Source organism: Zingiber officinale, chromosome 8A (assembly GCF_018446385.1).
Source record: "Zingiber officinale cultivar Zhangliang chromosome 8A, Zo_v1.1, whole genome shotgun sequence".
Taxonomy (NCBI): domain Eukaryota; kingdom Viridiplantae; phylum Streptophyta; class Magnoliopsida; order Zingiberales; family Zingiberaceae; genus Zingiber; species Zingiber officinale.
The window spans coordinates 17,585,118-17,608,397 of NC_056000.1; the positions used below are offsets into that span (position 1 = coordinate 17,585,118).

A 23,280-nucleotide genomic window follows, 5' to 3' on the forward strand; every position below is an offset into this window, starting at 1 on the left:
GAACCAAAGGACGCTGGGCACGTGGCGCTCTCCTAGTCGATGACGCAGGCCTCCAAAGCTCCGGCGATCCTGCACAGAAGTCGGGCCGGGAAGGGGTTCCCGGCGGCAACCCTCCGACGCTCAAGTCAGGTAAGCGGACAGAAAAAGGATGGCTCCGAAATGCGTAGAATGCCTACCTCCGGCAAAGGAAGAGGCTCTTTATATAGAGCGGTGAGAGAACTAGTGCACGTCCACCGAGGCGTATAAGTGTCCGCATCTCATACCTCGGTATGTACCTGTCAGAGAGCTTACCTGACACCATACTGCTACAGTTCAGTCATGTCTTCGATGGGACAACAGAACACCTTGTTGTCAGACTTAGAGTATGGCCTAGCCATAGGACTTGACGGCTGTCAGAAGATGTTCCTATCCTTCAACCACCGCCCGGCCGGGACGTCCATCCGGCCGACCGGCGTGAATAGCGTCGTCCGGATGGCCTTAATTTCCCACGCCAGCCGGGCGGCGCGCCCATTATGTCCTGCCCTCTCTTAGCCCTTCCGCTCGGCAATTTACTACTTCATTGAGCGTCAGAACCCCGACTCCTGTCAGGGCGTCTTTCACTATCAGACGTGTACGGGCAGGCCGATCGGCGTGCCCTTTTTCCATGCGTCCGGTCGGCTCACCCTTCTTCGACGGACCACCTGGTCTTTTGACCTCCACGTGGCATTGACCCCTCTTTAGGGGGTCCCGGGCTCTTACCACCGGATCAGGTGGCAACACCTCATGTGCTAGCCACTAGACCCATTCGAGGGGACATTCTTGAGTATATCATTGCTCTTTATTTAGATAGTCGATTTTCTATTTATTCAGTGGAAAATTAGATTAATCATTTCAGAATTAATGTATATATATATATATATAATAGATGAATTTATTTTTAATGGATAATTGACCTTTAAAATCAGGGGCGTAGCCATTTTAAGTAGAGGAGATACGACCGCCCCCTCTCACATTTTATATATATTAGTGATTGTGCACACACGTTGCGTGTAAACATCTCTAACGACTAAAAAAAATCCAATGTTCATTCTATATTTAATGTACTGAAGGAAAACATAATACTAACCTTTCTATCTTCCATCATTTGGTATACACACCCAATCGACGCTCTATCTTTACCAGAATTTTCGTAGTTTGTTCAGAAACTCCTTTCGAAAGTGCAACATACATTGAAATCATATTGACCCTTTATAATGAAATTATATTAATTAAAGCATTTTAGCATTAAAATACTAAAGTAGAGTCATTAGGGTAAAGTACTTGTCTTTTGAAAATCTAAATTAGAGTATCATTCTTATGTTCAGAATCAAGAATTAAGTATTTTGGTAAGATTCGTCAGACCCATGTAATAGTACAATAATGCAAGGGTGATGCTAGAGAATTCCAATAACAAACTACTGTAATGGGCTTTCCTATGCAAAAAATTAATTTAATTTAATATTATACTTATCTTAGTAAAAAAAAACTAAAAAAAATATATTTTTTAACATTGTCGGTCTAAAATATTTATAGAAGCTTCTTTGATCATAGTGTTGTCAATTCTAAGATATAGGACTAAAGAAAACTATATTTGTTTATATAAAACAACCAGAGAAAATTAATGATGAGAAAAAATCATAATAATATGCCGCAGCTGAGTCTCGAACTCTAGATCACTAATTGTTTCGCTTGTGAAATTACTAATAAACCTTAGAATTATTTTTAGTGTGAATAGAAAAAAAGATATTAACGTAAATTCATTTTAGGCTTCACCAAAGTAAGTTAGTAAAGGCGGGAGATTTTTAATAAAATAGTTATATATATATATATTCCTTGTCATTTTGAATAGTCGATTCATCATGATTCATTGTCGAAAATAGAAATTGATCACTTATTGGAAATCTCATGACCTAACTTATCCATGGGTACTACCTGAGGAAATATAACGATTTAAAATATTAAGTATTGAATTTTAAAATTAAAATATATAATAATAAACAGATGAACTAAATTATAAAACACGAAGTAAAGAAGTTAAATTAAAATTGAATCTGGTTTGAACAAAATCCAATAAGTGGATACGAAAATAAGGATTACATTGGTTTAGATCGGGATTGATTTGAAGTTGAGTTATGACCAAACCAAATTTAATGTTTAAATGAGTTCGTTCGATTTAAAAGGAATTAGGATATTTTTGACAAAATCTTTCATTTTTTTTCTCCTTCTCCTCCCTACGCACATTGCAACCCCTTCATCCATTCCTCGATTTTATTTTTTTCTTTCTCTTCTTCCCATTTTGCTTCTTCTCCTTTTTCTCAAATGTAAATAAACCTACAATTTTTTCCACTCCTCTTCTAAAGCGCAAGAACTCTTTTTTCTTCTCCTTTCTCTTCTCCAATAAGTAAGAAATGCAGCACCAATTGCTGCCCTCTTCCAACAACAAGAGTGAATAGCCCTCAGCTCCCATATCTTCTTCCTCTTCTTGTATTTTTTAGGATTTTATTGGTACCACAATAATAGTCATGTTTTATCTTACCTTGCTTTCTTTGGCTCGTTGTCGAGCTCACTGAAACTAGTTGAAATTGCTAACGATGAATGTAAAGTTCTCTTTTTTGCTTCTTTCTCTCTATCTTATATTTTTTATTTTTCTCAAAAGTAATGGTCCTCCAAGAGGAGTAAGTTATTCCGTTCTTTTATGATTTTTTTAAAATTGCCCCTCCTGATAAAAAAATTCTAGCTACGCCACTGTTTAAAATGTTGAACTAAGTGTCCTATTTATCCAGATAGTCAATTTTCTATTTATCCAAGTGGAAAATCAGACTGATCATTCCAGAATTAATCGACATATATATATATATATATATATATATATATATATATATATATATATATATATATATATATATATATATATATATATATATATATATATATATATATATATATATATATATATATATATACCTCTCAGAAACTCCACAATCATGAGGTGGCAAAGTGTATCAGAGTTTATTAGATAAGGCGCAATAATTATCCGAGGAATCTTTTTTTACCCATATGTATATCTCTTTTGTCGTTTATAGTTTCTGTTATTGCTAAAGTTGATGAGAGAATATGTTGTCATAAATAGTCTGCTAATGGGAGACACGATGGTCCTCGGAGAAGTTTCCAGAAAAATATTTTTTGACACATATGTGTTATTCTAATAGGTTATTAGAATGTTGTCTGCTAAGTATATCTCAAGTGGTCCTTAAGGCCAGCCGTCTCTATTGAGCTGCTCGGTTATATTTCGTATAGTCTGCTTTGATATGTATTATATTGCATGAATCTTGGTTGACCAGTAAGGTCAGCTGCCTTTATACATGTCTCGACATTAAACCGCTCAGTTATATTCTGCACAGCATTAAGACCTTCGTTCAGAGAATAATATAATACCTTGGTCATGTTATAAATGCATTTGAGAAATAATATAATGTCCTATGCTTCCTGGAAGTCCATCTGACAAACCATGCTTTGCTGAAAATCCGTCTGGATAGTGTGATATGAGGATAAATACTTCAAAGCTGACCGACCTTTTATCCAGCCAGGCGTGCATAGAAAGATCCGTGAGTCTCGAGGAGGCCGACTCATACTCTAACCAAACCTATGGCTGGTCGATTGTGAGATGACTTGAACATCCCAGACGTCTTAGAATGTTGGTCGCTTCAAAAACCCGGTCGGCTGTTGAATGACCGGACATGTTATCTTTTAGGTAGAATACTAGGTTTTATATGTTCGACCGGCTTAAGGGCTGGTCGGCCACTACTCGCCCCCCTGTAATGCGGCTAGACTAGACCTGAGAGCCCTAATGTTGGGTGACTGACGAAGCTAAATGGGGGATGTTTTCTTCCGTTAATTTTATCTATCATATCACCACTCATTACATCTCGTGTATATACACATGATGTTAACTAAAATAAATAAAAAATTAAACAGACAAACAACTTAAGCCTAATATGAGATTACAAATATTATTGTGCGGGCTAGGTTAAGTGACATTGGGTGAAGTAGCAAGGGGCATTGTTATTATATGTGATGAAAATCTTTATAGTTTAAGTTATAGAATACATTAAATTAGTATATTAAAAAATAGTAAATCTTAATGGCCATAATCTGGTGAGTAGAATCATATAAAATGTTTCATTATTATATATAATTTTAGTTAATGTATCTCAATCAAAAAATAAATGTAAAAGATTTTATTTTTAAACGGTAAGATTTTAATTATTTAGTACTGTCCATTAAAAAAATAAAGAAAAATAAATAAATATGGTAAACAAAGACAACATATTTTTTTATGTTTTTTTTAAGCCTGACTCACTACAGTAGTTCCATTTATTTATTTATTTTGAAGAGAAATTAGGTAGGTTGTGTCTTATCAATTCTCTAAGTAAGTGTATATTTAGTTGAGACGCGTCCATCAGACCACCGCCCACCCCTTCAAACACGTCTCTTTCAATTATTAAAGTCTACCACAATCCTCCAAATTCTTGCTCAGCGTAATTCAAAACCAACACGTAATCCTATTTTTAAAAACTAATGCAAAATAACATTTTCACATTGAATTTAATTTTAAAAGCATTAGTTTTTTTAATAATCGAAGTTTCAATACTGACAGTGACCTATCATATCTCATAAAAATTTCGTATTGATTCCAAAAAGCAAATCCCAAAAGTGGCTTATCAATTCTGTATTACTATAGCATTCACCGTCACTAATCAAGTATTTCCTGATGAAAGTGAACTCATGGATTTTTTTTTCCGTTCATGGATACTTTGGTCCAAACTATTGAGTCTAAATTTTCCACCAAATTTAATATTTATGCATATCCCAATAGAGGATCGAATTGCAGTCATGGATTTTATATCCATAATGCTTTTGCCGCTACACCCATTATCCTCGTTAAATGTACTTTCTATAATAAAAATGAAATTGTTACCAGCTCGTACTTGTCTCGTGGAAGTGCATATAGGGGTTTAATTAATGCTTTCCTGGTATTGAGTAATTACTAGTCCACACCTACTAATTAAAAGTATTATACTTTTGGAGGTGTGGGAGAAATGAGACAAATAAGAAAGATTTTCCCACAAGTTCAGATTTGTGTAGATTAGATAAGCACTAGCTATCATGTTCTTTAAGGGTCCACACTGATGATGGAAGATCAACTCCGTAACAAACTTTGATTCTAAGTTTATTTAATTGATTTCGATAGAAAAATAAATTATAATCAATTAATTTAAGGGTAAATTTGCATGCACTTCCCATTGGTAAACTCAACTTTGCATGCAGTCCCCATCTATGAAAAACTTCCTTTTCACTCCCCAGTCAAACATATTTACCTAATTGGCCATGATATTTTTAGGTACAAAAAGTCCAAAAATCAGTATAAATCCTCTTAAATTCAGTATATTAAATTAGAATCTAGTATATTTTCTATTAAATTGAGTACGATTCTTTTTTTCACCTCAAAATATACTCGTTTTAGTTTAATGTGCTGAATTTAATAGAAAATATACTCGATTTTTAATATAAAGTACTGATTTTAAGAAGAATTATACTCATTTTCGGACTTTTTGTACTCAATTTTTGACTTTTTGTACCTAAAAAATATGGGTTAATTTCAATAGAAAATATACTCGATCCTAGTATAGAGTACTAGATTATAATGTAAAGTGTTGAATTTAACAAGAATTATACTTATTTTTAGACTTTTTATACCTAAAAAATAAGAGAGACAATTTTGATAGAAAATATACTCGATTTTTAATATAAAGTACTGACTTTAAGAAGAATTATACTCGTTTTCAGACTTTTTGTACTCAATTTTGAACTTTTTGTACCTAAAAAATCTGAGGGACAATTTAGGTATCAATATTTGCATGAGGGAGTTGAAACAAGTAATACTTTGCATGCAGAGAGTGGAAACAAAGTTTTTTAGGCATGGGGATTGCATGCAAAGTTATGATTACCATTGGGGATTTTTCTCTAATTTACTGTTAATTTAATTTTTAATATAATGTTTCTATTATTTTTTCCTATAATTTTTGAATACGGTATTAAACCACCACTAATCTTTTAGCATTTTTTTTGTGTGTTCTTGGGCTTCCTCAATTGATCTATTACCAATCTTCTTCCCCACTTTTAGATTGAAATTTATTTTCACGAAGTGAAAGACTTCTATGTTGATTTTATTTTATGACTCTATTGCGCTTTGATATTGTAACTATCATTTTCATCTAGATTTGTTTTGTTGTCAATTAATAAAGATTGATGGTAACCCTTCTCTATTGACTGATGAAAAATGTCTCTCTCGATGCTTTGCAAGATGCACAACTTCTTCAAAGTCCTTTTCCTATCTTCTACTCTTGTTTGTATTGGATAAGGATTCAAGATTGATAAATTTGATTATGCATCATTGAAGTCAATTAAGTCAAATATGGTCAAAACTCAAACCTAAACTCTATCGTTATTAATGAATAATAAAAACTAATCATAAACATGTCGAAAAAAAATTCTAATTCATTTTTGAATAAGTTATCACTTGCCTAAAAACTAGTCTCTAAATTTACGTGTTACAAAAATAATATTGTCCTTTTTTTAATTTTTGTTTTGTCCGTTTGGTTCGAGAATTGGCCGAATTTTAAGGATTTTTGTGAAATTGTAAGGAGTTTTATATAAATAATACCAGTAGCTAACCATGTTTCGACACGTCAGATGAATGACCACACTGAGGCGTCCAAGGCAGTCTTCTTTATAAACTACCTCGTCTTCTTCTTCCCCGAACCACCGCAAGTGTTCGACGGATCGCCGATGTCGGGTAAAAGGGACTGTGGCCACCGCGATGGCGATTGCGAGCGGCGCCTCTTCTACCGGAGGCTGTTCGCGTGTTTCCTCTTCCTGATCGTCATCGTCCTCCTCATCGTCCTCATCGTCTGGCTCGTCCTCCGGCCCACCCGCCCCCGCTTCTACCTCCAGGACACCTCCGTCGTCCAGCTCAACCTCACCGCAGGCACCGGCCTCCTCACCTCCGTCCTCCAGGTCACCATCTCCTCCCGCAACCCCAACGACCGGATCGGCATCTACTACGACCGCCTCGTCTCCTACGCTCGCTACCAGGGCCAGCAGATCACCACCTCCGCGATTCTCCCCACCGGCTACCAGGGCCACAACGACGTCATCGTCTGGTCGCCTTACCTCTTCGGCCTCGCCGTCCCGCTAGCTCCCGACCTAGCCGCCGCCCTCTCCCAGGACCAGCACGCTGGGTACGTCCTCCTCTCCGTCCGCATAGACGGCCGCCTCCGGTGGAAGGTCGGCACCTGGATCTCCGGCAGATACCACCTCCACGTCAACTGCCCCGCCTTCCTCGTCCTCGATTCCTCCAAGCCCTACGCCCCCGACGCCGGATCCTACTTTTACCGATTCCAGTTCCCGCAGTACGCGCGTTGCAGCGTCGACATCTGATCGGGTCGCATCGGCGTCGCCCGTCACAACCCCTAACGGCGGTGAGACACACGCTCTCTCTCTCCTTGACGCCGTCAAGTAACGGTCATCTTCGACTCTTCTCTCTCTAGGCCTAATTTAATTTTCCAGTATAATTAATTCGAATATATCTATATAAAGTGGCAACACGTTATTACGCTACATAATTAATTTGTAATTATTAGAATAATTAATGGCATCATCGTTTAATTGTAATTAGTTGCAGAATTGTTTGGTATTTGGTGAGGAGGATTCGGTACAAAAGGCACGCCTCTCACTTTATTAGCATGCTCATGGTGTGAATTAGGAAAGGTGATTGCTGCTGATTCAACAGGTTGAACTGATCGATTTTGTTGGATTGAATTATATTGCAATAGGTCCAAAAGGCGAGATGATCAGTTGGCAGATTAATTATTGATGATAATAAAGTTGTTAGCTGTAATAGTCGCTTGAAGAAGACTCCGCACGACTTTGTGTCGCACAAATTGAAATTGAAGCCGCACAAGTTGCTTTCAGAATTGTTTATGAATTATTTGGTGGTTGTATGGTCTTCTTCGCAGATAACGATTTGAGAACTTTTGGAAGTGGAAAATTTTGAAAGTATATAATTGAAGGATAATTAGTGGGATAAAACTCTCTAGGAAGAATTTCTAAAATGGTATGGTTTATAAGATGAATCCCAAAAAAATCCCTCTCATCGTTTACCATCATTCTCAGAGTGTTTGACGGATTGTGTTATAGCAATGAATTCACTAATAATGCTATTAAATGGTTGGTGGAAGGCCGATCAATTTTGATAGAGCAAGCCAACTTTTGGAATACCCTACATGCCGTGAGAATTTAACATGCCAACAACTAACGATAGCCCTAAATTGTATGAAAACTTATTGAACAATCTCGATACGTCGAAGTCTTTTTTTATATTCATTCGATGATATACCTAAATGGGTTTCGTTTCATCTTTAAGTATCCCATGATCACATGATGATTTTTTAAATATAATTTTTTACATCCTCGTAGGTTATTATAATTTTAAAATACATATGATCCCTGTTAATCAAATGGACATGTTTTTTTAAATATAATTTTTAACATGCTCGTAGGTTATTATAATTTTAGAATATATATATATATATATATATATATATATATATATATATATATATATATGATTCCTACTAATCAAATGGATTTAAGCTGAATCGACTCCTATAATTTTCTCAATCGAAAATGCGTCTTTACTGGATCTCTCTTCCAGTTACTTAAATCTTATTTATCAACTGCAGTCGCTTGACTTGCCTTTGACCTACTAGGTCTTCCCGCAGTTGTCAGGTCTCACTGATACAACCGAACTTCCTGTCGGATATCGAGTCCTGTAAACTTATCTGGACTTCACAGCACCTATCAGGTCTTGCGAACCTGACTGGATTTTAACCTAGTGGCAGATCCTTCAGATCAGTCCACTCCCGCACATTTGGTAGAAAGATCAGACAAATAACACATCTAGCTTTTAACCTATTTGTCATACATCAAAATTTGATTATCAATGCAACTTGCACCAACAAGTGCTGCCACTATTGAAAAATTTTCCAATCAGCTTATCGGGTGGCCGAGTCTCACCAATCCAAAATTTTGATGATTGGGAATTTCATTTGGAATTTGTTGAATGATGTTTGGTTTGAGCATCAGGTAGGACCTCTTTACTATAATCACGAAGGAGATCGTCGAAAGGGGAGTAAAAATCATCTTTTATTTGCTTCTGACTTTGCCATTCGACGGAGCATTTTAGCGTACTGATGACATTTACTAATAAAATGATGATGAGATTAATGATAATCACAAAAACGTCGACGCCTTTCAGGAGATGACAGTTCTACTCTTCCTTCCCTTCGCATTGGCTCAAGTGGGTGACCCAGATGTTGACCTACATCTTGCGAGGGTGGAGGAAGAGCCTTGCAATCTGTCTGCGTGATGACCAGAGTTAGTGTATTGCTTTCTTTTTTGGTGGATTGAACCTTCTTCACATGAACATACTTGATCGATTGACTCAACAGGTTATCAAAATCTGTTGGGGGCTTCCTCACCAAAGAACGGAAAAATCTTCGTCAAACAAGCCTTATAAGAAAGAATTGACCAGTATTTCTGAAGTTACTGAGAAGACATCCAAGGCAACTTGATTAAAGCATCAAATATATTCCTTCAGTGTTTCCTTTGACCCTTGTCGAAGGGCAAACAGATTGAGTGGGGTCTTGTGGTTTCTCTGATTAATGGTAAAATGTTTCAAAAATACCTTCTTGAAGTTCCTAAATGATCGATTGGAGGTCGTATACAGTTGGTTGAACCATCTCTGTGATAAGCCCGAGAGCATCGTTAGGAACATTCGACATTTGATGTCATCATAATATTGGTGTAACAATATTGCATTCTCAAACTTGCATAAGTGGTCTTTGGGGTCAGTTTGACCCTCATATTCTCCGAGTTGAAGTGGTTGGATATGGCTAGGTAGCTTGTCCTCCAGAATCTCTCGAGTGAAAAGAGTATCCGATGGATACAATGGACTGCTAACCACAGGAGTTTTGCCTTGTTGGGGATCTCGAGGTATATCTCTAGTGGAGGACCTCTAAGAATGTTTAGATTTCACATATTTTGTCGTTGGTCCTTGTAAAGGTAAAGGATTCATCACTTGTGTTGTTTCTACATCATCTCTTTCACTTTAGCCGTTACCAACAAATTAAAGTCTTCTTGTGATAAGGTGACGGGAGAGGATTTTTCGACATTATCCATCTTTACATTTTAGATCAGGCGAGATTTCCATAGAAGGTGTCAAATTTGATCCCGTTCGGAAACTGAGAAGAGTGGACCGCCAGTGACATGCTGCTGGTGCTGACCGTGAGGAGACTTCGAGCTAGAAACCAGGAGGAGGGTGGTTAGTTGTCCTCACCGCTAGAAGAATCTGTAAACAGGTCGGGCTTGCCCCGGCCTTGCACTCCAATGCTTGAGGCAGGTCTCAAAAATGTATAAGGAGCCAGCTAAATTGTAGAGAGATGAAATGCCCTCTAGTAGATCAGTGGGCTAGTCGTAATGCTAGTCGCAACCGTTCATGTTAGTTTTCAGTGATATCCTATTTGAAGAAGATGAATAGTACATGAGAATAAATAAAATAATTGTATGCGGTAGGGAGTCTCTCCTTTTTCTTTCCTTTTCTCCCTCCCCTCCTCTTTTTCCTTCCTTCTCCTCACCTTTTTCCTTCCTTCCCCTCCTATGTCTGGCTATGTGGGTAGACTTTTTTATAGGAGGATCATGTCAAGACAAAAGATGTCAGAGAGTCATGATACCCTTGTCTAGGTGTTAGAGGGTCTCGTCTAGATAAAGATATCAGAGGTCATGTTACCTCTGTTTAAATGCCAGTAGATGAGACAAAAAGAGAGGTGATGGGCCCAGTAGCCTAATGGGCTTTTAATGGATTGACTTAGTTCTGCTCTATTGGGAAGACTAGTTGGTCGGATGCTCTGGGTAGCCCTAGTCTGAGAGAGATGGTCATTGACCTCTCTTGACTTTGACCTAACTCATCATGTCATTTTTGTTAAAACCAAAAGAGATTTATATATCTCCACAATGGTATGATCTTGTCCACTTTAGGTCTAAGCCCTCATGATTTTATTTTTAGTCTCTACCAAACGGTCTCATACCAATGAAGATATCTTTTCTTTATAAATATATGATCATTCCTATGTATTTCTAATGTGGGATTTTATTTGTAACCTTACAACTCAACAGTTTTGACCCTCTTTTATCATCTGTGTCAGCTTTTAATACTCGCCGTATCAATATATTTGTTGAAAACTAAAATTATTTTAGTTCTATTTTTTTTTTTTCAAATGAGTAATCCCACATAAACTTTGAAAAATAAATATTTGAAGTTTAGAATTAATTAGATGAATAAAGATAATTTTTTTTAGGTTTTAGAACGGTTGGGGTTCAATCAAAGTCTCACATTAAAAATATTTAATAAAGATCATGAGTTTAAAAAAGATGTAAGATATCTCTATTAGCATGAGACCTTTTACGGAGAGTCCAAGAACAAAGTCATGAGGGTCTAGATCCAAAGTGGACAATATCATACTATTGTGGAGATATATGAATATCCTTTTAGGCACAACAAATGGTATCAGAGTCATGGTCCAAACCAGATGCTATGTAGGGCGGCCTTGAACAAAGTTGCGGGTGGGCCCGGGGTAGGTCAGTTGACCGGATGCTTGCGGGAAGACCCCGAAGTAGGTCAGAGTGACCAGATACTCGCGAAAAGGCTCAGGGCAGGTGAGGATGACAGGATGCTTGCGAAGATGTCTGGAGCAGGTCAGGGTAATCGGTTACTTGCAGGGAGGCGAGTAGGTCAGGGTGACCGGATACTCGCGGGAAGGCCCAGAGTAAAGTCATGAGGGCTTAGACCCAAAATAGATAATATCATACCATTATAGAGATATATAGATATCCTTTAGACACAAAAAGAACTAATTAGATAAATAAAGAAAACATAGATTTTTTTTAACTCGAGCTATTGGTTTTTCTTAATAAGTTTTACTATCTCCTACCATTTTAAATAATATTCATTTTATAAATTTGATTCTTTGAAATATGACGCAAGAATCATAATTTTTTTTTTTTGAAAAAAGGTAAACCTAACTGATTTTATAATTTAATAGTTTGTACATTAAAATTAAAAGGTAAATATCATATAAATTTATAAATTTGAATTACATTTTTTAACAAATAAAATGCACCTAGCAAATTAAGGAAGATCGGCGTGTTTAAGGCTTTAACAACTGTAGGGAAGCAAAGAAGTAGACACAAACAGGGTGGAGCCAGTATTGCCCTACTCGGGCTTTAGCCCGGGGCCCTACGAGTTGAGAAAGAGTTATTTTTGATCAATCCGAGATCAGCCCGGGTCGATGGCTGAGTAGGTCCGCCACTCCGTCATTGATCGTAACGAATATAAACATAGATCTCGTGCCTGTGTCTGTGTCTAGCAGACGCTTATATTACCTCCGTGATTAACCTAGTTGACTTGACTTGAGCCGTGCTGTGTCGGTCAGGCCACGGCACCACTAATTTTGGCTTTTTAAAAATTTTTTTTCTCATGATTGAAAAATCACGTGTTCCGTATTGGAACATGAAAAACTCGAGCAACCACCTCTCGTTGACGGTCAAGAACCCAGCCGCCTTCAAATCATGAATGCATTAATTTATTCATCAGCTTCTACAATCTGTCTAATTGGTCAGTAGAACAAAGGAATTTAATATGATCTATTAAAACATATTTGACAAATTTAACAAAGGAAATTATAATTGATACATTAGTAAACTAAACTGAAACTTAAAGAACAAACCTTGATGAATCATCTATGAAACTGAAAGAATATGCAAGTCACAATGCCCAGGCGCGATGCTCGGCATCAAATTTAGCCACGTGGTCTTCGACAGTGTCAGTGCTGACCATGTCTTGAACGCTGTCGTTGGCATCGCAGGCCTCCCCAGCCCCACCATCGACCCCGCTTGGATGGCGATGAGAAAGAAGCAAGCTCGGCCAGAAAAGACGACCTCGTCAGGAGCGTACTAGAGCGATGGCAACCTTCTCAAGGCACAATCACATATTAAATACAATCGACCTACAAACAACGAAGAACAACACTGTTTTCACTGCCACTGGGACATCTATACCGGTTGCTTGCGACTAGGAAAAATATTCACTCAAATTTAAGAATTAGAGAATTAAGCCTGAAGGCCGGTTCCATCTTAATCGAGTTGTGACCAAGAAATACCAACTAAATTATCGATAACAAAAAAGAGTAAAATTGTAGTGTTCCCTCCATATACAAACGCAAAGGATGACAGTATCAAAAGTTCCTTGTCCTTTCACTGGCTGGCAAATTTTTACAGAAACTTTACAAGAAACAGCTGCATCATTTGCAACGCTAAGGATAAGGCTCGAACCCATTCACCGATGTCTGATTTGTCACGAATAATGTGCATTCAGCATCTCCCGATAAATGAGGTCGATGAAATCATTATTCTGAAAAAAAAAATGCAAATCAAATCATTACAATCTCAATGCAAAGTATAAGAGAATTAGATCTAATAAGATGCATGCTGTGTTAAGGAATTAGATTTACTTTAGATAAGTTCAGAAACCAAATCAGCCAGGTCGGTCCATGATTCTTCTTGGCTTTAGATCTGTTTTGGGTGGTTTTTATGTTGCACTATGTTTTTCTTGTAGAATTTATGTTTTGGGTGGTTTTTATGTTGCACTATGTTTTTCTTGTAGAATTTAAACTAAGTAAAAAATAATAATCTTTTTTTTGCATTTTTTTAATGAATTTTTGATAGCGTATCATATAGTGTGATCGCTGTCTTGAATCAACTGGACTAAATGAATTGACCAAAGTAGCAATCAAGTGGCCCAACTATTTGATACCCATTCAAGTTTAAATACACAAGCAAAATTAACTCAAGAAATAGTTCTCCTAAATCAACTTTAAAAATCCAAAAAGATAACAGCTCTGGTTTTTTTTTTCCTGAAATCAAGGCTCATTTTACCTACCAAAAGCCAACATTATTTACAGAAATATTTGCTAAAATATATATTCAACATAATATCAGTAAAAAACTATTCAAACCAACTTAAAGATTGGTTTAAAAAATTCAAAGTATAAATATTAAAGGACTTGCAAAGTATAAATATGATCAGAGCAGGACATAGTTCTAAAAGGAAAAGGAAGAAATAGTGCCAGTAAAGTAACATGTTAGTCGGACAAATTAATATTGGAGAACAAAAGGTGGGGATTCCTAGGAACGCATAAGGAAACAAAAAGGTAACAAGCAATGAAGACATAAAAAAGGAAAGAAAAAAAAATACTATCAGGAGAAAAAAGCTTGAAGACAGTGATTAGACTAAAAGTTATATCGAATAGTTTCAACTTTTGGTGTGGAGGTAACTGGGAGAGCGAAAATGTGGAGACAAAGAAACCACGCATCTAGGAATCTAGTACATGTACAACATTTTGTCATGACATTGCAGCAATATAATTCTAGCATTTCTACATAAAACATATAATAAAGAAATTAAATGCTACATTGACAAAAGAATGGAAATGACTAGATGATATTTATCTAAGATCAGGACCTATGGTAAATGCAAACACCAAAAGAAATTTACCTGAACAAGCCTCGTTAATGCATCTCGGACTTTGTCTCTCATGATAAATGGTGCAAAGTTTGGACCGGGAGTGAGAGATGCAGATGGCGCAGGTGGTGGAAATGGTTGAAGTAATGGAGTTCCATATGGTCGCTGCATTGTAACTGGAGGATGGAGGGGAGGAGTAATTGGAACTGAGGATGAAACTAGAGGCACTGGTGGTGCAGAAGACAAAACGGGCGAGAAAAATGAAGGTTTCAATAGATTTGTAGCCCAACTGCTACTTCCATTGCCAGATTCAAGATTATCCAAAGGTGGCATTAGAGGAGCAGCTGAAGCTGAGGGAATGGGAATTGACTGAGTAGTTGGCAATACAGTTGGAATGAGACTTGAAGCATGAGTAGCTACAGGAACAGGTGCAGAAGGAAGAGGTGGCTGGCCACCAATTGTTGCATTTGATGTGTTTCCTATGTTCATTGCATTCTGAAAAATCAAATAAATTACAGGTAAGGTTATCTGAGAAATTATCCCCAGCTTGAGATACACAATACTTAAAAACCAAAGGAGTGTAATATAAAAAACAGAAACTAAGAACCCTAAAAATATGTAGTTGATAGGAAGTATGAACTTTTTTACGTACACTGAAAAAGTTCATACAAACATCATCAGGAACAGTAGGAGTTGGTGCAGTTGATGTTGTTGGTTCAAGTGGACCTTCAATAACTGATGAGATAGGTACAGCTTCAAGCTCCTCAAATTCACTGTTACAAGGAGACAAAAAATCATCCCAAAAGTCATGTAAACGAGAATATCAGCATCTACGCAAATGAAAACAATTGAAAAGATAGGAGCTCAACCAACCAGCAATAAAACACATTAAATTCAAATCCATGCTAGCAACCTTAAAAAAACATGTTGACATCAGTGAATCACTCAAACTGCACATCATAAAAGCCAACATTCTGGGACCAAGAGAAAGTAACAGATAAATACCATGGCCAACCACAAAGAAATTTCCGTCCACTTAACTGTGTTGATAGAAACATTAAAGGCTGAGTATCACCTAGATTGTCATCGACTCTATCTTTTGTTTTAGGAACCATTCAATTAGCATGGCCCAACATTTTGTTAAAAATCCTATCAAAAAGCACCTGAAGAACATTAGTCAATGTTCTCAAGAAATCTAAAGGAAACACAATTGAGTAGCAGCATTCAATATTGTCATGGATAGTATATGAAAAGAATATTATCATCACTCTGAAAGATTGAAAAAAAAGAATAAAAGAAACTATGTGCAGTTAAGAATGAATGACAAAAGGATATGAGAAATACCTTTTAGAAGATACCTTAGGTTTTGGAGGTACTTTTGAATAGGCATTCAATATCCTGAATATAATAAATGGTATCAATACAAAGAATCATAATAAACAAAAATGAGGAATGTAGCTCATGTTGGATGCATGATAAACTTACTTCTTCAATGGTGCATACATAAATAGAGATATTAGGGAAAAAAACATGAAATAGCATATGGTACTAATATGTCATGTACAGAAGAGGGAAATCTGTAGAAAATGTTTTATAAAAAATGTAAAACATGGAGAAATGTAAGCTTGAATAGGGGTAGTTATGTTGTGATTCCAATATCATCTATGACGCCAAAGGTGACAAAAGGCGGTGTCTGCTTTGTCTTAGTTACTGATAATATCTACCATATGAACACAACTACAGGAAGTAAACAGAAAATGATGGTAGAGGGCATTAGCTTCTTAGTTGCAATGTATGAAGAAACATTGAAAAATAAAATGAAACAAAACTGTAAATGCTAATCAATAAGCTCTCAGAAGGGATATTCAATGCTTATGAATCATAAATGAATATTCATATCTTACCTCAGACAGAAGACACTTAAACTCCCATTTTCGAAAATGTGAATGTGACTACTATATTAAAAAATTTTAATTGAATATTGTCTCATTACAATAGGATAAAACCATGAATCACCTGTTATAATACCACTCCATGGAGCATTAAACAAACAACAAAGAACATTATTATCTATGACTAAACTTCTATTTATAAAATGATTAATGAGTTATCATAACATCCTAATGTTTCAGACAAATCAAATGCTCGAAGAAATTTGCTTTGATGAAACTACTAAATATTGCAACCAGAATGGATAGCTTTCAATCAGAATCAGGTGAGATAACCACTGTGCTCATTGTAACCAATAATAATCAATTAGATCTTTTTTTACAATAGCACTTTAATATCATTAAAGATATAATAGAATAAATGATAAAAATCTTATAAAAGTGAACAAAAGAAATTTTTTATATTATAATCATTTTAGAAGCACCATGAAAAAACCTAAACTAGTACCTGCTGAAAAGGTTTGTCACTGCTTCACAATCTGGTGAATTATAAAACCATATGCCATTGACTTCTTGAGCAGCATTTCTGTATAAAAGATAAGGAACCTGGACTTCATACTCGAAATCTCCCAATAGATCCTCAACTAGATTATCTGTTGAAAGAAAAGAACCAAATTAAAGATAGCAAACCTGTTGATGAACATTTGTACATTATACATGTATATGTGTGAGTGTGTATTTCAATTCAATGCAATTACTATCAGGTGCAAAAATCAAAGATCAAAGCCACAACGTAGTCAATAAAAGCAACTGAACCTATTGAAGCACTTTCTTAAGCATTGATACAATTTCAAAGTGCAACATACAAAAAAATTTATGAATAATGGAAACACATCTAATTTATAAAACCAACAACCATTCACTTAATTTTTTTACTGAATATGCATTCCATTTATTTTCATTCAACTCATGCTCTGAAGCCAATTGAAATGATAAGCCCACTCTTAAGCTTGAGATTTACTAAAAAATAACAAATAACATTAACTGAGAGACAAATAACATGTTGTAACAGAAATAACATATGTAATTGATTTATAAGCAAGAAACTTCGGTAAATTCCCAAAGGATGGACATGAAATTTAAGAATTCCCAAAAGGTGTACCAATGTTTCATTATTCTCAAAAGACGTACCAAATTACAATTTTACCCCTCTGCATGCATGGAACCTTTCTTTTCTTTTCTCTCTCTTTTGCATGCATGCATACAACTTCTCTTTGCCCTTTCCTCCTAGATTAAATTAATTTAATTTAGACACCGTTAAAACTTTAATAAATAATCCTCTAAATTTATTAATTTTTAATTTTAAAACTTTAATAAAAAATTATAAAAAGAAGGTTAATAAAACATTAAAAATATTTTTCCTTTTTTTTTAATATCTTCAATTTTTAAGATGTAATTATAAAAGAGTAAAAAATAAAAATCAAACTAATAACAATAGTTGATTTTATTAATAAAAATAAAATAAAAAATCACTTTGGTGCTGATTTGACTAGCACCACATGGTGCTACACCACAGTGTTAGAAAATTTCAAATCGTTTTGAGGGAGGGCTTTAAAACAGTAAAAGAGCTTATTTGGACTCATTTTCACCTAATAAATCCACTAAAATTGGAATGAGCCTGAACGGAGCTCTCTAGGTTCATCAATGGATTTCGATTGAAACTCATTGATGGACCTAGACGACTTGAATTTTAGAAATTTTACAATGAGATGGAAGTGTGGAATGTAGAAATGGTGAGAAATCTTGATCCCAAGTCTCCTACACGAAGTTATAGGCCCACGCCAATTTGCGCAAAGTCTAAAACTTTTTAAACTTTTTCGAGCAATGCTGGAAATCCTTTACGATGATAACGAAGGGCACATCTCAACTCCTAGGCACTGCAGAAATCTACATGAGTTGGAATGAGCCTGATCAGAACACTCTAAGTCCATCAATGGATTTTGACCGAAATCCATTGATGGACCTAGACGACTTGGATTCCTGAAAGTTTACAATGAGATGGAAATGTGTAGAAGGGAATATGGTGAGAAATTCTGGTCTGAGTCTCCTACATGAAGTTATAGATCCATGTCAATTGACACAAAGTCTGAAACTTTCTAAGGGTGACCTTCGTTATCATCATATAATATTCCCAGCATTGCTAAGAAGGTTTAGAAAGTTCTAGACTTTGTGCCTATTGGCACGGGTCTATAACTTTGTGTAGGAGGCTCAAGACCCGGATTCCTCTCCATATATCCTTTCTACACACTCTACACTTCCATCTCATTGTAAAATTTCATAAATTCAAGTCGTTTAGGTCCGTCGATGGGTTTTGATCAAAACTCATTAATAGACTTACAGAGCTTTGATCCAGTTCATTCTAAATCATATAGGTCTCCGCAGTGCCCCGAAGTCCAAATGCGCCCTTCGTTATCATCGTAAAGGATTTCTAGCATTGCTCAAAAGGTTTAGAAAGTAATTGGCATAGGCCTATAACTTCGTGTAGGAGACTCAAGATCAAGATTTCTCACCATATCTACCTTCTACACATTTCATACTTCCATCTCATTATAAAAATTCAGACATCCAATTCGTTTAGTCCATCAATGGATTTCGATCAAAATTCATTGATGGGCCTAGAGAGCTCCGATCGGGCTCATTCCAACTTTAGTGGATTTATTAGATGAACATTAGTCCAAATAAGTTCTTTGTTACTGTTTTAAAGCCCTTCCAACAATACTCAAAATGATTTGAAACTTTTAGAAAATTGTGGTACTAACTACCAACACCACTAGTGCTGGTCTTCGGAACTAGCACCACTGTGGTGCTAGTCAAACCAACACCAAAGTGATTTTTTATTTATTATTATTTTTATTAATAAAATCAATTTTTGTTATTAATTTTATTTTTACTCTTTAATTACATATTAAAAAATTGAAGATATTAAAAAAAGGAAAAAATATTTTTAATGTTTTATTAACTTTCTTTTTATATTTTTAAATTTTTTTATTAAAGTTTTAAAATTAAAATAAATAAATTTAGAGGATTAATTATTAAAGTTTAATGGTGTTTAAATTAATTTAATTTAGGAGGAAAGAGAAAAAAAAAGAAAGCGAAGTTGCATGCATGCAAAAGATAGAGAAAAAAAAAAGAGAAGAAAGGTTCCATGCATGCAGAGGAATGAAATTGTAATTTGGTGTGCCTTTTGGTAATAATGAGACATTGGTGCGCCTTTTGGGAATTGTGTAACTTCAAATGCGTCCTTTGGGAATTTGCCAAAAGAACTTAGTAGTTCATAGTAAGTGGTTAGTCAAAAACAGGATCAGAAATGCACTTCATAGATTTTTCTAAATTATTAATTTATTTTGTTTAAGAAGGGTGTAATCCATGAATGTTATGGAAAGCTTGTTACCTTTAATGATTAAAAATAAATTTAAGCAATAGTACTAGCTACATCATTTCTGCCTATTCTAATAAGAAGGCCCATGTGGACTCTGGCAGCATAAGCAAAACAGACTAGGAGTGCCTAAACAAAGCCAAGAAAGATAAATTGGCAATCCTTAGTTTCCTTATAATAACATGTCTCACAAATAAAACAAAGTGGTATTCAGATTTTATAACTTTACAAAGTTCAATTAACTGATAAATTAGGATTTAAAATGTTAGGTGCAGAGGGAGACATAGAAAAAGTTTTTTCTTCCAATAATAAAAAGAGACCCAAGTAACTTTGGGTCATCTAAGAGATGACTGTATATCCAGCACAATAATGGAAAAAGCAATAGGGTTTGTAGTCATCATTAGTGGATATTGTTGTTCAACGAGACTTGAGCTGCAGAAGAATGCATATGCCAAATTTGTAATTGCTAAGAACCAATCTTTTTCTAGGCATATTTGATACTATCTCTTGTTTATATATTAATTATTTTCTCATGCCTTCTACTGTCTCTTTCAAGAGTTGGTTTTCAAAGATATGAAAAGGCAAGGTAGGTAATTCTCTTTTTCTCTAATCTACAAGCTACAACTGGATGCTCACCCCTTCATGATTACGTGACACATACCCTAATATGGAAAATTCATGTCCTTGTTCAATCTACCTCATCTACAAGCTATAACTTAATGCTCACCCCTTCACCATTCCTTAGCACTCATGCTCTGGTCATCACTTCATCAAGCAATCCATATTCTAATATGTCCTTCACCACAAAAAAACCCACAACAGAGCACTAGTTTACTATGCATGACCTAGAAAAAAAATATTGAACCAAGATACACATGGAAACTTACAAGAGACAAACAACAAGTCTGCAGAAATGACATTTCGTTTACCTTCTCATGACTATAACTGTAGGATAATCCTGAGCTAAAGTTATAACAAACTTTGGTAAGACAAAAGTACCAAAAAAAAGCTTTAATTAACACCAAACATGTGACATTAACATGGACAGATCTCTTACCCGTGTTACGTCTATTCATCACGATGAACTGAAATCTGGGCTGTGTATTTCTGCAAATATATAATGTTTCTTGTTTATACTTACCAATAGCAGAATCAACCAAATTCATAATTCAAGGAAAAAATTATAATAAAACAAGAAATTAAGACCCATGTACATAATCAGCATTGAAAGATAGCAAATTTAAACCAACTGCTCTATTCCAAATTTATCAGAGGGAAGTTGGTAAAAAAAACAATGCAAATCTATGATAACTAAAGCCAATTGAGTGGCAATGTCAGCTAGGCCATCAAAAAGAAGACATGGTAACAGCCAGTCTGGACCATGTGTCAGAGAATGAAGTTTCATCTGGTTTGGAAGCTTCATAGAAAAGCGACTTGGAATTGGGCACTCGGCTTCCTAGAGAGTCACCTCCGATAATTAAACAGTTGCCAGAAAATAAAAATAAAAAAAGATGAGACAAAAGGGGGCATGCAAAGAGAGCAAGTATATGGAAGCTAGGACTTATGCCTTATAATATGCAAATCCTTAACCAAATGATTGCATCTCCCCCTTATATTATGTGTGGCACAACGGAGATGAACATTATGATTTATGACCATTGCATGAGTGGTATTCCAAGGTGATTCTCTATCTTGAGATTAAGCCGCACTTTACATTAGGAACTAGGTCAAGTCTTCGTCTAAAAATCCCTTGAGGCCTTGACTGCTATAGGATCAAAAAAGACAAGTCGCAACAATATTGGGAGTGCTAAGAAACCACCTTGAGCTTATTCCATTTGGTCTGGTGGTTATCTATGGTGATTCATTATCTTAAATTTTAAGGGGCATGTAAAGTTTCTGTTGCAAGTCAGTACATTTGTCTTAGCCCTCTTACTATTTGCTCTTTTGTTCAGAACTTGGAAGTATGGATACATGGGTGGATGAATGGAGCTGGATAAATGGATTAATATGCAGATGGATGTCTAATTTATCCTTCTGCCTGGATGAACAGATCCATTCACTTGTAAGTTAGAAAGGTAAGTCGAAGGCCCAATAGCTAACATTGAAAAAAAAAACCAATAATGCCCACCTCCCTAACTCCTTTATCTTTTCTCTCCCACTCCATCCGACCAACTTTCCAATCTTCCCTATTGAGCATGAGGATGGTTTCATCATCATTTTATAAATGACATTAATAAGTGAGATTGATTTTAATAGACATAACAATGAGGAGGTCAACGAAGTAACAAATGAACTAATTTGATTGAGAATTGGTATATGTGTGGAAAAACCTGCCATTTGGTCTGTTAGTTAGCACATCCTGTTACCAGCGCAACACTTGCAGAACGCAAGATTAACAACATGAAAAACCTTAGAAGCGAGGTTCCCAATTACCTCTTGACGACGAATAAGGACCCTTCAACATCTTTACGGCTCTGAAGGAAACAAAGCAAAACAAATCTAGATCAGACAAGCCAACCCCAGCCAAAGGGCATCCGAAACATAGTCCAATAATTACGGCTGAAGAATTCCAATCTTAACTCACCCACTGGTTGAGCTCGACGTTGAACTCGTAGAGAGTGACATGTGCGGCGGTCATGAGGATCTCTTCCACGAAAGGATCGATGCGCTGAAGAACGGTAAGGTTGAGGACCTTGGTGCTGTTCTGGTCGAGATTCGGCAGCAGCTTCCCGTTCTGCGCCATTCGTTCCGCACGCGAGCAAACCCTAATCCAGATCCCAGAAGAAACCTAGCATCAATTCGAGCAACGATCAATCGAAGAAGGAGGAAAAAAAACGAATGTGTTCCAGAACAACGCAAGAGATAGAGATTCGATGACTCTTGCTCCCCTCGCAGAGTACGGTTAGAATTTGGAACGAGGCGAGGGGATCGAGAGGAAAAGTGAAGGAAGCTAGATGAAAATTTGGAGAGAGAGCTGGGAGATTTTTAATGGGCCATCGAATGAATACCTTCTTTGTGAGCCCGACGGGGCGAAATGTAGATATAAGATACTCATGAGAGGTCGTTAGTGCACGCTCACTCGGATCCGCCTCTTCTACCCAGGCCTGACACTGAGCCGGATCCGAAACGGACTTGAAATGGAGTCAATGGTCGAGTATCGATTGACTCAGTTCTAGTTTAAAAATTATAGCAGTTTAACCTTTTAAAACTATCAATCGACGATTAATAGCTGGTTGGAA

The 23,280-nt window shown here is 36.1% G+C and overlaps 2 protein-coding genes across 4 annotated transcripts; one reads left to right on the forward strand and one right to left on the reverse strand.

Annotated features, from left to right (window-relative positions):
• The first annotated feature begins 6,767 nt into the window (after window positions 1–6,767).
• On the forward strand, window positions 6,768–8,081 carry LOC122012838 (NDR1/HIN1-like protein 1). 3 transcript variants are annotated; one of them, XM_042569494.1, is made up of 2 exons: window positions 6,768–7,559; window positions 7,914–8,081. In XM_042569494.1, exon 1 carries the CDS (start codon window positions 6,772–6,774, stop codon window positions 7,516–7,518), a length of 747 nt encoding a protein of 248 aa, XP_042425428.1. In that variant the 5' UTR covers window positions 6,768–6,771; the 3' UTR covers window positions 7,519–7,559; window positions 7,914–8,081. The 3 variants fall into 3 exon arrangements, with proteins under 3 accessions (XP_042425428.1, XP_042425429.1, XP_042425430.1); XM_042569495.1 differs by lacking the exon at window positions 7,914–8,081 and adding an exon at window positions 7,757–7,867; XM_042569496.1 differs by lacking the exon at window positions 7,914–8,081 and adding an exon at window positions 7,763–7,867.
• Window positions 8,082–13,383: 5,302 nt separating this feature from the next.
• On the reverse strand, window positions 13,384–23,063 carry LOC122012839 (mRNA-decapping enzyme-like protein). Its single transcript, XM_042569497.1, has 8 exons — window positions 22,626–23,063; window positions 22,475–22,515; window positions 21,099–21,148; window positions 17,114–17,258; window positions 16,061–16,114; window positions 15,369–15,489; window positions 14,750–15,211; window positions 13,384–13,606 (listed from the first exon to the last, which is right to left on the reverse strand). The coding sequence occupies exons 1-8, from the start codon at window positions 22,782–22,784 to the stop codon at window positions 13,550–13,552; spliced, it is 1,089 nt and encodes a 362-aa protein (XP_042425431.1). The 5' UTR covers window positions 22,785–23,063; the 3' UTR covers window positions 13,384–13,549.
• Window positions 23,064–23,280: the final 217 nt, after the last annotated feature.

What these genes read in the sequence shown, in the direction of transcription:
- LOC122012839 (XM_042569497.1), bottom strand. Translation starts at nt 22,784, where the DNA reads ATGGCGCAGAACGGGAAGCTGCTGCCGAATCTCGACCAGAACAGCACC. An exon ending in CCTAAGGTATCTTCTAAAAG is followed by an intron (nt 15,490 to 16,060) that starts GTATTTCTCATA and finishes TCCTTGTAACAG; the next exon opens with TGAATTTGAGGAGCTTGAAG. An exon ending in TTTGTATGAACTTTTTCAGT is followed by an intron (nt 15,212 to 15,368) that starts GTACGTAAAAAA and finishes TTGATTTTTCAG; the next exon opens with AATGCAATGAACATAGGAAA.
- LOC122012838 (XM_042569494.1), top strand. Translation starts at nt 6,772, where the DNA reads ATGAATGACCACACTGAGGCGTCCAAGGCAGTCTTCTTTATAAACTAC.